Source organism: Tachyglossus aculeatus, chromosome 16 (assembly GCF_015852505.1).
Source record: "Tachyglossus aculeatus isolate mTacAcu1 chromosome 16, mTacAcu1.pri, whole genome shotgun sequence".
NCBI classification, from domain to species: Eukaryota; Metazoa; Chordata; class Mammalia; order Monotremata; family Tachyglossidae; genus Tachyglossus; species Tachyglossus aculeatus.
Window position 1 is genome coordinate 44658197 of NC_052081.1, and position 14447 is coordinate 44672643.

General features: G+C 58.8%; 1 protein-coding gene across 2 annotated transcripts; it reads right to left on the reverse strand.

Annotated features, from left to right (window-relative positions):
- Window positions 1–2031: 2031 nt before the first annotated feature.
- FNDC5 (fibronectin type III domain containing 5) lies at window positions 2032–13105 on the reverse strand. 2 transcript variants are annotated; one of them, XM_038758093.1, is made up of 7 exons: window positions 13009–13044; window positions 9929–10062; window positions 7986–8101; window positions 7121–7319; window positions 6717–6809; window positions 5479–5612; window positions 2032–3750 (listed from the first exon to the last, which is right to left on the reverse strand). In XM_038758093.1, exons 2-7 carry the CDS (start codon window positions 9969–9971, stop codon window positions 3709–3711), a joined length of 627 nt encoding a protein of 208 aa, XP_038614021.1. In that variant the 5' UTR covers window positions 9972–10062; window positions 13009–13044; the 3' UTR covers window positions 2032–3708. The 2 variants fall into 2 exon arrangements, with proteins under 2 accessions (XP_038614021.1, XP_038614020.1); XM_038758092.1 differs by lacking the exon at window positions 9929–10062 and having other exon boundaries at window positions 13009–13105.
- Window positions 13106–14447: the final 1342 nt, after the last annotated feature.

The following is a 14447-nucleotide window of genomic DNA, read 5'->3' on the forward strand; positions in this document are numbered from 1 at the left end:
AAGCGAGCAGCCGTAATTTCAACTCTAAGTGCTCCCTCTCTCCTCGCTTTGTGCACTCTCAGCCTCCTTACCGAAACACTCCCGGCAATGAGCTAAATGAGTGCGGTAATTCTCTCACCACCATCCCGCCTCCACACCGGGCCTAGGAGGGAGGGAAATGGAGGAGCAGAAAAGCGAGGGCTGAGAAGTCCCTGTCTTCCGAACACCCTCCCTATCGCCCTCACCCCACCCACCACCCCAGTACAACATTTCCTTGGGCCGTCCAAGACTGATAGATAATAATAATTGTGATATTTGTTAAACGCTTACTATGTGAGAGGAACTGTACTAAGCCCTGGGGTGGATACAAGCAAATCGGGTTGGACACAGTCCTTGTCCCATGTGGGACTCACAGTCTCAATCCTCATTTTACAGATGAGGGAACTGAGGCACAGAGAAGTGAAGTGACTTGCCCAAGGCCACACAGCAGACAAGTGGAGGAGCCAGGATTAGAATCTGCGACCTTCCGACTCCCAGGCCCAAGCTGTATTCGCTACGTTTCCTTACAGTAATAATAATATTAGTAACTGTGGTATTTGTTAAGTGCTGTGTGCCAAACACTGTACTAAGCACTAGGGTAGAGACAAGACAATCGGTTCGGTCAGAGTCCCTATCTCACAGGGGGCACCCAGTCTAAGCAGGAGGTATTTCATTCCCATTTTGCAGGAGAGGAAACTGAGGCACAGAGAAGCTGGGATGATGATTTATTTTATTTTGTTAGTATGTTTGGTTTTGTTCTCTGTCTCCCCCTTTTAGACTGTGTGCCCACTGTTGGGTAGGGACTGTCTCTATTTGTTGCCAACTTGTACTTCCCAAGCGCTTAGTACAGTGCTCTGCACACAGTAAGCGTTCAATAAATACGATTGATGATGATGATGGCATTTGTTAAGCACTTAGTAATGTGCCAAGCACTGTATTAAGGGGAAGATAAAAGATGATCACTGGACACCGTCCCTATCCCACATGGGGCTCACAGTCTAAGCTATGTGACTTACCCAAGGCCATACAGTGGGCAAATGGCAGAGCGGGGCCTGGCTCCCAGTCCTGGGATCTGTTTCTTTCCTCTCCAATGGAGCTCTGTCTCCCACCCTTCAACCTCATCCTGGGAGGATTTTGGGACACACTGGAGACCCTGGCCTCGCCCTGCACCCCCAAGGGCCAACCTGCCTGGCTACAATCCCCTAGACTGTCAGCTCGCTGTGGGCAAGGAGTGTATCTGTTTATTGTTAAACTGTACTCTCCCGAATGCTAAGTACAATGCTGTGCACTTGGCAAGCGCTCAGTAAGTACGATTGACTACCTGGATGCCTAGCGGCACTCTCGCCTGCTCTCGCCCTGGGCAGGGAGCGGAGGCGCCCAGGCCCCCAGCGACTCTTGCTAACAGCGTCATTACTCTACCTTACAGCCTGCCAGGCAGAACATAATGTTGTTCCTTTTACTGCCAGGAGCCACGCGCTGTGAATATTGAACCAGGGAGAGCTACCTTGGGCTCCTGTTTTTGTCCCTCACCCTCCTCCCTCTCTCTTGAGAACACAAGCCCTTTGGGATGACCAGAAGTGGGGAGTCTGTATCCCGGAAATTCAGTACCCCCAAATTCAGACCTCCCTCCCTCCCCCAGCCCTCTCTTCTCCCCATTCCCATACCCCCACCTGACTTTCTTGGCAGTGGGGGGTCGGGGGCCCATCTCCCCTAGGATGACGATGGAGCAGCTATTTTCTCCTCCCGCACATGCCACCCCCATCTGTCCCAGTTTTCCCCCTCCATCCTCCCGTCTCCAGCTCCGCTCCACTTCAGCTCCGGGTCCTGCTGGCGGGCACCTTCCCCGGGCGCCGCAGAGGGAGACGGAGAGAAACGATCGACTCTTTCTCCTTCAAAATCAGCTCCGCCTCCTCCTCCATCCATCCATCACGCGCGATGCAGGCTGCAGGAAAGACAGGGTGGCGGGGGTGGGAGGGCGGGAGAAAGGAAGACCAGGACGCCCCTTCTATGTGCTTTTTTGTTTTTTATTGTACATTAAAAATCGGTTATTGCTCTAACTGGATCAAGAGGTATTGCCCTCTCCCCTAAGGAGGCTCGCCTCCTAGCCCCCCGTTCAGCAAGGATGGAAGTTACACGACAATGGATTTGAACCCTCCCTTCCCTCGCTGGCACTGGGGAAGCCCTTGATGTTGAAATCCCTCCTCGGGATAAGTCTCACCACCTCCCTCCTACGCGCACCGCTCCGGGAAGGCTGAAGAAGAGTATGGAGACGGTGAAGGCCTAGGCTAGTGAGAGCTTCTTAAGGTTGTCGAGACGGAGCTTCGGTCTGTGGGCAGGGACCCGCAGCCCCCTGGCTTGGGTGCTCTCGTGGGTACCCGCTGCCCTGCCTCTTACTCTCTGGTGGCAGTGCCACATAGGGTACAGAGGGTCCTCGCACCTTAGACCTGTTAGTCTAGACCCCTCTCTCCTTTGGTGTCTTCAATCCACACTCCCTACCCATCATTGCGAGCACCATCGGTCACTGGTAACCTTGACGTGTGGTCCCCACGGGGGGTTGGGTGTGAATCAGGTGAGCGAGAGACCCCTGGTCCTGCTCTGCCTCCAGGACCTGGAGGTGCGACGCCGGCGTCAGGCAGTGGCTTTCCCTCAGCCCCGGACAAGGTGGTGTCATGAGGTGGAGAGGGCGGTGGCGGTGGGGAGAGAGAGAGGAGGCCAGGCCTGCCCCGCCCCATCCCTCCCAGTGCTCTCCAAGCCCTAGGAAAGAGCCGACGAATGGCCCAGTCCAGGCTGGGCCTCAAACCAGAGCCACCAGGCTGCCGGGTCGATGGGGCCAGTGGAATTTCGTTCCAGAGATGGAGACACAAGCCTGGGCTCTTGTGTTCTTCTCACCCCTGCCTTCCCCTTTGGCCTCTGATGGAGCTGGAGATCCCAGCCTGCTCATTAGTGATGGAGACACAGAGACACGGGGCACAGGAGCACAGACAGCGAGGTGAGATGGGGTGATGATGGCAGTCCCCCCGATGCCCTCACCCAGAGAGGAGCCTTGGAATCCTCTGGGGAAGAAATGAACGGCCATCAGGTCCACACCCCCTGCAAAACTCCGCCTGCTTCTGTATCCCTGGACCTCGAGTCGCAGGGGTGTGGGTCGGAGGCCGGGCACGGCCAGGCTCGGTCTGGTCCCTAGGGAGTGGAGACCGAAAGGCAGGAAATCTCAGAAAACGTTGTGCATTTCCCTGGAAGGGAAGATCAGGCCTGAAGGGAGCCGAAGGCAGAAGATTGGTCTGGTGGGAGAGGAGGGGCCCAGGGGAGCCGGAGCCGGACATGGGGTCACCCGGCCCACCAGAGTGTTTTCAGAGCCTTCTCCTTCCCCGGGGTTGGGCCTTTTTTTTTTTTTTTTTGCAGGATTCAGCTTTCTGGGGTTGCCCAGCCCACCAAACTGTTTTCAGAGCCTTCTCTTCCTCAGGATCGGGCCTTTCATTTTTTTTTTTTGCAGGATTCGGCTTTCTGAGGAGCCACCATCCCCGGGCAGGGACAGGTCGGGGGGTCGGGAATGTTCAGCGGTGGCTGTTCTCTTTCCAAGCTGCTCTGCGGGCCCCTGTCCCCCCGTCCCCCCCGGGACGTGCGGAGACGGAGCAGTGGGGTGGGGAGGCCTTCTCCCGCAGGCAGGAAGGCAGGCAGGCAGGCAGGCGGTCATGCTTCAATGATGTTCACCGAGGGCTTTTGTTTGGGAAACTGGAAGAGGAGGGGAGGCGGGAAGACAAATGAGAGAAGTCTCCGGGATCCACCAGGCCAGACAGAGGGTTTGGCATTTGGCCCGGAGGTGGGGAGGTCCGGGGGGAAGAGACCCCGGCAGAGGGAGGTTGGGGGAGAGGATGGGACAGGAAGAACTCTTAGTTTGGGTTGGGTGTGGGAGGCTAAAGACGACCAGCTGGAAATGAAGATGGCCTCTACGGAGGTTCATTGCTTATTCCCTGCTGTCCTTTCTTCCCTCCTTCCTTCCCATTCTCCCAGCCCCCTCCTCCTCCTCCCTTCAGCCAGAGAAGCCGAGTGGCCTAGTGGAAACAACACGTGTCTGGGAGTCAGAGGACGTGGGATCTAATCTCTGCTCTATCACTTGCCTGCTGTGTGACCTTGGGCAAGCCAGTTTGTTTCTCTGAGCTTTAGTTTCTTCATCTGTCAAATGTAGATTCAATGCCTGTTCTCTCTCCCTCCTACTTGGACTGTGAGCCCTGTGTGGAACAGGGACTCTGCCTGACCTGATTATCTTTTACCTACCATTTTGTATATTACCAGAAAGGCCTGGGAGGGGGATGTGAGGCATGAGTGGAAGCTTTAGTGGGAAAGAGCAAGACCTGAGAATTAGGAGGAAGAGAGCAAGCCAGAGTGTGAAGGCGCAGGGGAGACGGAGAGAGAGAAAAAGAGCTCAGGGGGCATCAGTTGTCGTATTACTATTTCCCCATTCCCCTGGGAGGACAGGGGTGATCGGGTCTGTTTTACAGGGAGAAACCAGGGCCTAGAGAAGTGAGGGACTTGTCCAAATACCACAGCAAAGACTAGAACAATTCCATTGCCAAATTGTATTTTCCAAGCACTTGGTATGGTGCTCTGCACACAGTAAGCGCTCAATAAATATGATTGAATGAATGAAAGAATGAGTAGAACCCTGGTCTGCTGACTCCTCGTAGTGGGAGAGGGGTCGAGACTGGAGAATGATATGGGGGGGGGGGGGAGGGGGGGAGGAGGCTTCCTGACTCTCAAGAGTCTTCCCCATCTGGGAAAGTCCCATCCAGAATTGGGGGGAGAGAGTGTGGAGCTGTGAGGCTCCTTTCCATCAACGTCCTCCCCACCTCAGCCGAAGGCATCAACCCAACATGGCCTAGTGGATAGAGCACGGGGCGGGGAGTCAGAAGGTCATGGGTTCTAATCCCGACTCTGCCACTTGTCTGCTGTGTGATCTTGGGCAAGTCACTTCACTTCTCTGCGCCTCGGTTCCCTCATCTGCAAAATGGGGATTAAGACTGTGAGCCCTATGTGGGACAGGGACTGTGTCCAACCCGATTATCTTCTATCTACCCCAGTGCTTAGAGCAGTGCCTGGCATATAGTAAGCGCTTAAAGAAAACCATCATTACTATGAACCCAGCTGGGGTCTCTGCGGTCCCTGGGCCAGAAGTATCCTAGGAGAATGCTCTCCAGGCCCCACAGCTCCAGGCCACCCGGAGCTGGAATGGGTGGGATCCTGGCCCCGTTGACCCTGCTGGCCCCCACTGACCCTGATGGCCTAACTGATTCCACTTGTCCCACTGACCTTGCTGAGCTCCCTGACCCCACTGGTCCTGGATGACCCCACTAGCCCCACTGGTCCTGCTGCCCCTGGTCGGTCCCCTTGACATCACTGGCCCTACTAATCCTGCTGACCCTACTGACCTGCTGGACCCCACTAAGCCTGCTAGCCCCTCACCTTGCTGCGCAGGAGGCCCCCGCCCTGGTGCTCTGGGGTGCTGCTCTCCGACGGACTCTTGGCTTTTTCCTTATTGTTGTTTGGCTCATTGTCCTTGATGATGTCATACTGCCGGCAGAAGAGGGCTATGACTCCTATAGGTGGGGAGGAAGGCAGGAGAGATGGGAAGGGAGCTGGGAGGGAGCTGGGCTCCCAGGGTAGAGCCCTTGGGGGTGGCGGGGGGACATGGAGGCAGGGGACTGCAAAAAGATGATCTCTGAGAGGCCTCCCAGTCCTGTCATTCATCTCCCCCTGCAATACACCCTCTGTGGAACAGGAACCCTCTCCCTTCCCTCCCTCTCCCCCCCACCTTATCCACCTGGAGAGACCTCCCGAGTGGATCCAGGAGGCTCCCGGCTTCATGTGTGGCTTAATGGACAGAGCACGGGCCTGGGAATCAGAAGGACCTGGGTTCTAATCCTGGCTCCACCACATGTCTGCTGTGTGACCTTGGGCAAGTCGCTTAACTTCTTTGGGCCTCAGTTACCTCATCTGTAAAATGGGGATTAAGAGTATGAGCCCCATGAGGGACAGGGACTATGTCCAACCTGATTAACTTGACTCTACCCCAGAGCTTAAAACAATGCTTGGCATATAGTAAGTGCTTAACAAGGACCATAGGTATTATTATTGTTATTATGATTACTGGATGCTTTTCCGCAGTTGAGTCACCCAGGGAAGGGAGCCGGGACCCCGCGGGGTCTTCTGGGAAGCAGCGTGGCTCAGTGGAAAGAGCTCGGGCTTGGGAGTCAGAGGTCATGGGTTCAAATCCCAGCTCCGCCGCTTGTCAGCTGTGTGACTTTGGGCAAGTCACTTAATTTATCTGTGCTTCAGTTACCTCATCTGTAAAATGGGGATTAAGATTGTGAGCCCCACACGGGACAACCTGATCACCTTGTATCCTCCCCAGTGCTTAGAACAGTGCTTCGCACATAATAAGCACTTAACAAATACCAAAATAATAATAATAATAATAATAATAATAATTATTATTATTATTATTATTCTGCAACCTCCCAGGCCCTGAGCCACTGGGGACAGGACCTCTGGGGTCCCATGGTTACCCCAGCCAAGGATCTCCAAATTTCTCACGGGTCCCTCTGGGAGGAGGTGGGGGGCCTCCTTGCTTCATGGAGTCTGGGTTTTGGGGGGTGGAGGAGAAGGAGAAGGGGTAAGGACCCCACACCCGCAGGACTCACCCGCCCACATGAACAGAACCACTGCGATGATGAGCACCTCGCCCGTCCTCAGCTGCTGGTCCTTGTTCCCCATCTCCTTCATCGTCACCTCGTCTGCCAGTGGGAAAGGGAGTCTGAGTTCCTGGCCTCTCCCCACCTTCCCCTCTCTTCCTCCCAGGACCACCCTCTCCCGAGAGTCCCTACACCTCTGTCCCCTTAGCCACAGGCCAGACCCAAGGAAGAGAGGCACCAATGACACCCTCACCTCCCTCCCGTCATGGTGGCCAGGGCACCAGGGGCAAGAAGCTTGCCCGCTCTGGGGGTGGGGTGGTAGCAGGGGAGGATTTGGGCCCGTTGGAGCCCACCAGGCTTTCTCCACCCCAGGCCATCCCACCCCGCTGCCCCTTCCGGCCCTGCCCTCCTGCCTTTATTCTTGGAGGCCAACTTCTCGGCCTCATGGGGGGTCTTGAAGAGGACCGGTTCACTGGCGGGGCTCTGGCCCTGGATGGAGATGGCCTGCACGTGGACGATGTACTCCGTGTCCTCCTCTAGGTCCCACAGTGCGCACGACCGCGTCGTCGTGTTCACTTCCTGGATGAAGCGGAGCATCCTCACGTCCTTCTTCTGCAGAGTTGAGAGCAAAGCTGGCGCCTCCCCCTGCCCTCCCCCGACGACCCCCCTTCTCTCTCCTCCCCCATCCACGCCACCCCTCGTCAGCCTTCATTCATTCATTCAATCGTATTTACTGAGCGCTTACCGTGTGCAGAGCACTGTACTAAGCGCTTGGAAAGTACAATTCGGCAACATAGAGAGACGGTCCCTACCCAACAACGGGCTCACAGTCTCGAAGGGGGGAGACTGACAGCAAAACAGAACAAGTGGACAGGCGTCAAAACCATCAAAATAAATGGAATTATAGATATATGTGCATCATTAATAAAATAAAGAGAGTAATAAATATGTACAAATATACACAAGTGCTGTGGGGAGGGGAAAGGGGGAGAGGGCAGAAGGAGGGAGTGGGGGCGATGGGGAGGGGAGGAGGAGCAGAGGATAAGGTGGGACTCAGTCTGGGAAGGCCTCCTGGAGGAGGTGAGCTCTCAGTAGGGCTTCGAAGGGAGGAAGAGAGTCAGTTTGATTAGTGCACCCCCTGCCCCCTTTCCTCTCCCTCACTGCTCCACCCTTCCCCTCCTCCCACGACCCCCTTCCTTTCCCTCCAAAGCCCCCTCCCCTCCGCCTCCTACCCTGTCCCTGTTCTCTCCAGCCCCCGGCCCCAGGCCTCGACCTTACCTGCTGAGAGATGGCAAATCCAATCACCGCCTCGTCTTCCAGAACGTCCCAGCTCACCACGGCCGAGTTGGCCTTCAGGTGTTTGACGGTGACATTGACCGGGGCGGAGGGACTGTCTGGAGCGAGGGAGAGATGGTCGAGGTAAGAATCTGAGCCGGGGCTGAGGGCACAACAGCTGCTCTTCTAGTCATCCCGCCCCACAACCAAAGTCTCAGATGAGTCTCAGGGACTCACCCAGAGGGAGCCCACCCAATGGGGTCAGGCAGAAGGGAGTGGGGAGAAGATTCTGTGTGGATTAAACATCCAGGCATACCTGGAGAGATGCTGAATGTAAACCAAAGAGAGCTAGGAGCCCAGAGACAGAGAGACAGACAAAGAGAGAGAGAAAGAGCCAACGAGATGGAGACTCAGATAAACAAAAACTCGGAGAGTCAGACACACAGAGAAAGAAACGTGGAGAAATTGGCCCAGAGAGATAGAAACACGGAGAGACCCGAAGAGAGGTTAAGACCCAGAGAAAAAGAAATACAGAGAGACAGAGACTCACACAGACAAAACCCAGAGAGTCAGAGACACACAAAGACAGAAACGTGGAGAAATAGCCCCAGAGAGACCCAGAGAGAGACGGAGACCAAAAGAGATGCAAAGACCCAGAGAGATAGAGATTCAGACAGGTAAAAACCTGGAGAGTCAGAGAAACAGAGAGAGATAGAATCACGGAGAAAAAGGCCCAGGGAGATAGAAACGTAGAGATCCAGAGATCCCGGATGGATCCTCCCACGTTCCCCAGTCCTCTCTCCTGGCCACAGCTGCCTGCCCCCACAATGTAATGATCAGGCCAGAGAGCACGTTGGTGCGGCCTTGGGGAGAGTCCACCGGGTGTTTTCAGGGAGAGGCAGAGTGAGCCTCAGAGAGAGAGACAGAAATGTCTAGTAATCAAAAGGCAGGGGTGAGCCCTGGCTACCTTGATCTATCCCAGGAGAGCCCTGGCTGGCCTCTGGGACCATCGTATATTAGGGGAAACTGAGGCACTACCCAGGCTTGCCCCAAACTTCTCCATCCCTGGGGCAGACCCCGGGGCCTGGGACCTGCCTGGTCATCCAGGCTCTGCTGGGACTCTGGAGCTGTGGTCCCATCCTTCTAGGGAGGCTGCTGAATCAATTAATCAATCAATCATATTTATTGAGCACTTACTATGTGCAGAGCACTGTACTTATGGCTGCTGATGTCAGCGGGTGGGAGGGTGGGAGGGGATCTCAGGGGGAGGCTGGGGAGTGGCTCATCCTTGGCTGCTCCACCCTGATGCCATCCCCTTCTTCCCCTTTCTGCCCTCCCTGGGGCAGAGAGAGGAAGTGACCTCACCCCAGCTCTCTCTAGCCCCATTGCAAGAGGCTTAGGGTCCCATCCAGATGCCACCCCCTCGTTTTCATCCCAGGGAAGATGAGGGGAGAGGGGTCAAGGTCTCTGCTATCTGGAGCCTCGGCGAGGGGCCTGTGGCAACCACAGAACCTCTGCTCCAGCCTCCAGACTAGGGGTCCCTCATGCTGGGCAGCAGGATGAGCCTCTTGGTGACTGGGGTGGGCACTACCAGGTAGGGACCAGAGGACAGTAAGGGGTTCCTGAGATGCCACTCTGCACTCTGGTCATGCCGAGAAAGGAACGGGCTCGGGGTCAGGGCTGATTGGGCCCAGGTTCAGGGGGGGCGGGTGGGGACGGCCGCCGCTGATTCATAACAGAGGCACGTGGGCCCGGGGCTGAGCTGGGCCTCCTTGGCAGCCAAGCAAACTGTGGGGAGGAGCCTGCGTCAGTCCTAGGACAGAAACCAGGTCTCTCTCCACCAATCCCCTCCCTCCCTCGGGCCCGTAGACCCCATCTTGGACCACCAATCCCCCCTCCCACCCCATTCAGAAAAAAAAAGGTCAAATGGGAGCCTGGGGCCTGACCCTGGAGAAGCTGTGACCTTCCCTGATCCATTGACCTTGGCATCAAAAAGGTCAAAGGGCACAGGCAGCTGACGTGGGAGCGCGGGGGAGAGATGAAGCCTGAGTCATCCCATCTCCCACAGGCTTGGTGGCACCTGGAGGAGACAACAGGGTTTCGGGAACCTGGGGCTGGGGGGGCGGGCGTTTCCTGCTCCTCCCTCTCCCAACGCGCCCCCCGCCCCCCGCATCTTGAACTCCAGGGAACTTCAGAGTGTGACTCCAGCCTGGACTCCCTGGGTTCCAGGGAGTGCCCACTCCAACCCCAAGGGTTGAGGGGCTCCCCTAGTCCTGTCCCTCTGGGCAAGAAATGGTCTGGACCAACCTCCTTGCTCTCCTGCCTAGGGGGAGGGTTGGGAGTGAAAATGGCAGGGGAGCTACCGAGGCCCCAGGTGGCCCCATTCCGGAGTTCCAGAAAGAAGCCCAGTGGTCTTGGGCCTCAGCCTCCTCTACAGTTGGGAAAGCCTCCTCCCAGATTGAGGAAGAAGCTCGGGCAAACCCTCTCCCTGCTGGCCAGGGGCTGCAGGGACTCCCACCAGCCTGGGTGAGAGGGCCAAGCAGCAGAGGTTGGAGGAGCATGGGTAGGGCAGGTGGTGGGAAAAAAAGGGTGATCTTGGGCAAGTCAGTTGACTTCTCTGTGCGTCAGTTACCTCATCTGTAAAATGAGGATGAAGACTGTGAGCGCCACGTGGAACAACCTAATTACCTTGCATCTATCCCAGTGCTTAGAACAGTGCTTGGCACATAGTGCTTAACAAATACCATCATTATTAGTAGTAGTAGTAATAAGTCTCTAAATGTCACCAACTTGTACTTCCCAAGCGCTTAGTATAGTGCTCTGCACACAGTAAGCGCTCAATAAATGCGACTGAATGAATGAATGAATGAATAATAAACCAACCCCCAGGGAGGAGTCCCTGAAAGAGCAGGTGCAGCTGGGATGGGAAGCAGAACGGGGAGGGAGAGGAAAGGAGGGGGCTCTGGGTGGATCTGGTGGGGCATCCTCCTGCCCCGTCTACTGGGCAGAGAACCTGCCCGGGTGGGTAGGGGGCACAGGGAACCTCCAGGCCAGGAGCCCCCACCAGAAGGCTGGTGCCAGTTTGAAGCTACAGTATACAAAGATGGGCTGAAGGATTTGGGGGCCTAGGGAGGGGGCTGGAATCTCCTCCTCTGGTCCCCTTTCCTCTTTAGGATCTCTGCCACATCCAGGCTGGCCTGGAGGAGTTATAGGGTGCTGTTCCTGCTGTTGCTGGTGTGTGTGGTGTGTGTGTGTCTGTGTGTGTGTGTGCATGACAGAGAGAGATAGGGGGACAGAGAGATTGAGAGAGGAAGAAAATATGCTTTCCTATTTATGACCAGCCCCCTATGAAACATCCCTTTCAGGACCCCCTCAAAACACAGGCCCACACAAAGCAACACACAGACACCTACTCTCACCCATTCATGTATTCTCTCTCTCTCTCTCTCTCTCTCTCTCTCTCTCTCTCTCTCTCTCTCTCTCTCTCTCTCTCTTTCTCTCTCTCTCTCGGCGAGCGCCCAGCTGCCCAGGAGGGATTTAGTGATCCCTCCTCTTGCTGAATTAGTGCAGAGACAGTGGCGGGGAGGAGGGGCTGGATCGAGTTGACCTGGAGGCCGTGTGTGCTCAGGAACTGAAGTGGGAAAGGGACTCACTGTATGGGGTTGGAGAGAAACGTCTCCTTGAGGACCTCCCCCACCCCCAAAAAATACCCAAACCATCCCTGGATCCTGTGCCTTTTCTAACCCTCTAGTTGTGCAGGGCTCTGGCTCACTCTCGGGCCCGGGGCCGGGTCTGGGGAGGGGACACAGGGGCCTGGGAGAGACATTGACCTACAACAGGGCAGACAGGTGTACCTTCAGCCCCAGCCCCTGGCCCTGGCCCCCCATTTTCAGCCCCCAGTCCCAGCCCCGGCCCCCGTCCTCGAACCCCCAGCCCCTAGCCCGAGCGCCAGCCCCGTCTCCCGGCCCCAAAGTCCCAGTCTCCAGCCCCAGCCCCCAGCCCCAGCCCTCGACTTTCAGCCCCAGCCAGGCCCCTGGTCCCATCCCCATCCCCATCCCCCGGCCCCCAGCCTCTGTCTCCGATGCAGGGGCCACTGGCCCTGGATGCTGTTTCCTGGTCTCCAGCCTTCCCAGCGCTCTGAGTCCCCGGCCCTCTATCCAGGGCTCCTGTGCTCCGAATTCCTGGTGCTCCTGAGCTCCCAGCCCCCAGTGCTCCGATGCTCCTGACCTCCCAGCCCCCGGTGCTCCTGTGCTCCCAGTTCCCGGGGCTCCTGGGCTCCTGGGTTCCTGGGCTCCTGGGCTCCCAGCCCCCGGGACTCCTATGCTCCTAGCCTCCCAGCCCCCGGGACTCCTTCTGTGCTCCTGGGCTCCCAGCCCCCGGGACTCCTCCTTCTGTGCTCCTGGGCTCCCAGCCCCCGGGACTCCTTCTGTGCTCCTGGGCTCCCAGCCCCCGGGACTCCTGTGCTCCTGGGCTCCTGGGCTCCCAGCCCCCGGGACTCCTGTGCTCCTGGGGTCCCAGCCCCCAGTACTCCTGTGGTCCCAGCTCCCGGGGCTTCTGCGCTCCTGGGCTCCCGGCCCCCGGGGCTCCTGGGCTCCTGGGCTCCTGGGCTCCTTGCTCCTTTGCTCCTGGTCTCCCAGCCCCCGGGGCTCCTGGGCTCTTGTGCTCCCGGCCCCAGGGGCTCCTGTACTCCTGGGCTCCCAGCCTCCGGGGCTCCTGGGCTCCTGGGCTCCTGGGCTCCCAGCCCCCGGGGCTCCTGCGCTCCCAGCCCCCGGGGCTCCCGTCCCCTCCCGTCCCGTCCCATTCCGTCCCATCCCGTCCCTGGTGGGCGGACGAGCAGGCGGCCTTGCCCCCAGCCGCTCCCCTCTGCTGGGGCCCTGCCCTCCCCGGGGCCCCCCCGGGTTCTCCCCCAAGGGCAGGCCCCGGAGCAGCCCCGTCCCCGGAACCCCCCGCCCGGGCGTTAACCCCGTCGGTGCCGCAGCCCCCCCTCCCCCCGCCCCCCGCCGCCCCGGGCCCGGGCCCGGCTTACCCGCCTCCACCAGGAAGAGGCTGGCAGAGCTGAAGTAGACGAGCAGCGCGGCGGGAATGTAGAGCAGCGAGGCGTCCGGGGCCCGGCCCGCCCGCATGGCGCCTCCGCTCCCCGGGCCCCCCCCCCCGGCCCCCCGGGCCCTGCCCAGCCGGCGGGGGGCTCCTGTGGGCCGGGCCGGGCGCTCGCTCACAGCCGCCTCCCGCCCGCTGCCCGCCGGCCCCGGGCAGCCCGCATCTCAGCACCGCGGACAGCAGGGCCTGCCCCCTCTTCCTCCTCTGCCCCCCTCTCCTCCCCTGCCCCCTCCTCCTCTGCCCCCTCCTCCTCCTCTGCCCCCTCCTCCTCCTCTGCCCCCCTCTCCTCCTCTGCCCCCTCCTCCTCCTCTGCCCCCCTCTCCTCCTCTGCCCCCTCCTCCTCCTCTGCCCCCCTCTCCTCCTCTGCCCCCCTCTCCTCCTCTGCCCCCCTCTCCTCTGCCCCCTCCTCCTCTGCCCCCTCCTCCTCCTCTGCTCCCCTCTCCTCCTCTGCCCCCCTCTCCTCTGCCCCCCTCTCCTCTGCCCCCTCCTCCTCCTCTGCCCCCCTCTCCTCTGCCCCCCTCTCCTCTACCCCCTCCTCCTCCTCTGCCCCCCTCTCCTCCTCTGCCCCCCACTCCTCTGCCCCCCACTCCTCTGCCCCCCACTCCTCTGCCCCCCGCTCCGGCTGCTGCTGCTGCTGCGGCGGCGGGGACGGGGGCGGCATCCACCTCAGCTCCGGGGGCTGCCAGGGGGGAGAGGGGTGGCAGGGACCAGCCTCTGTCCGCCCTCCTCTGCCCCCCGAGGGCTTGGGGTCCCTGTGCCCTGGGCGCGGGGAGCGGCGGGCCGGACAGGAGGCTTGGGGCCGGAGGCCGGCCGGCCGGGCCGGACAGCGACGGAGCCGGGAAAGGAGGAGGCTCCCTGCTCCTCCAGACCCAGGCCGGGCGGCCCCGAGGAGGAGGAGGAGGAGGAGGAGGAGCCTGGGGAGGGGAGGACCCGGCCCTCCCAGCCCCTCCTCTCCTTCCCCCCAATCCCTCCTCCCCAAGGCCCGGGGCCCTGGTCTATTATTATTATTATTATTATTATTATCATCAATCGTATTTATTGAGCGCTTACTGTGTGCATTATTATTATGGCATTTATTAAGCGCTTACTACGTGCAAAGCACTGCTCTAAGCGCTGGGGAGGATACAAGGTGATCAGGTTGTCCCACGGGGGGCTCACAGTCCTCATCCCCATTTTACAAGATGAGGGAACTGAGGCCCAGAGAAGTGAAGTGACCTGCCCAAAGTCACACAGCTGACAAGTGGCGGAGCCGGGATTTGAACCCATGACCTCCGACTCCAAAGCCCGGGCTCTTTCCACTGAGCCACGCTGCTCCTCCCACTCCAGGAAAGAGGTAGGGGGCGGACAGCACTGATGGACAGCTGGGGT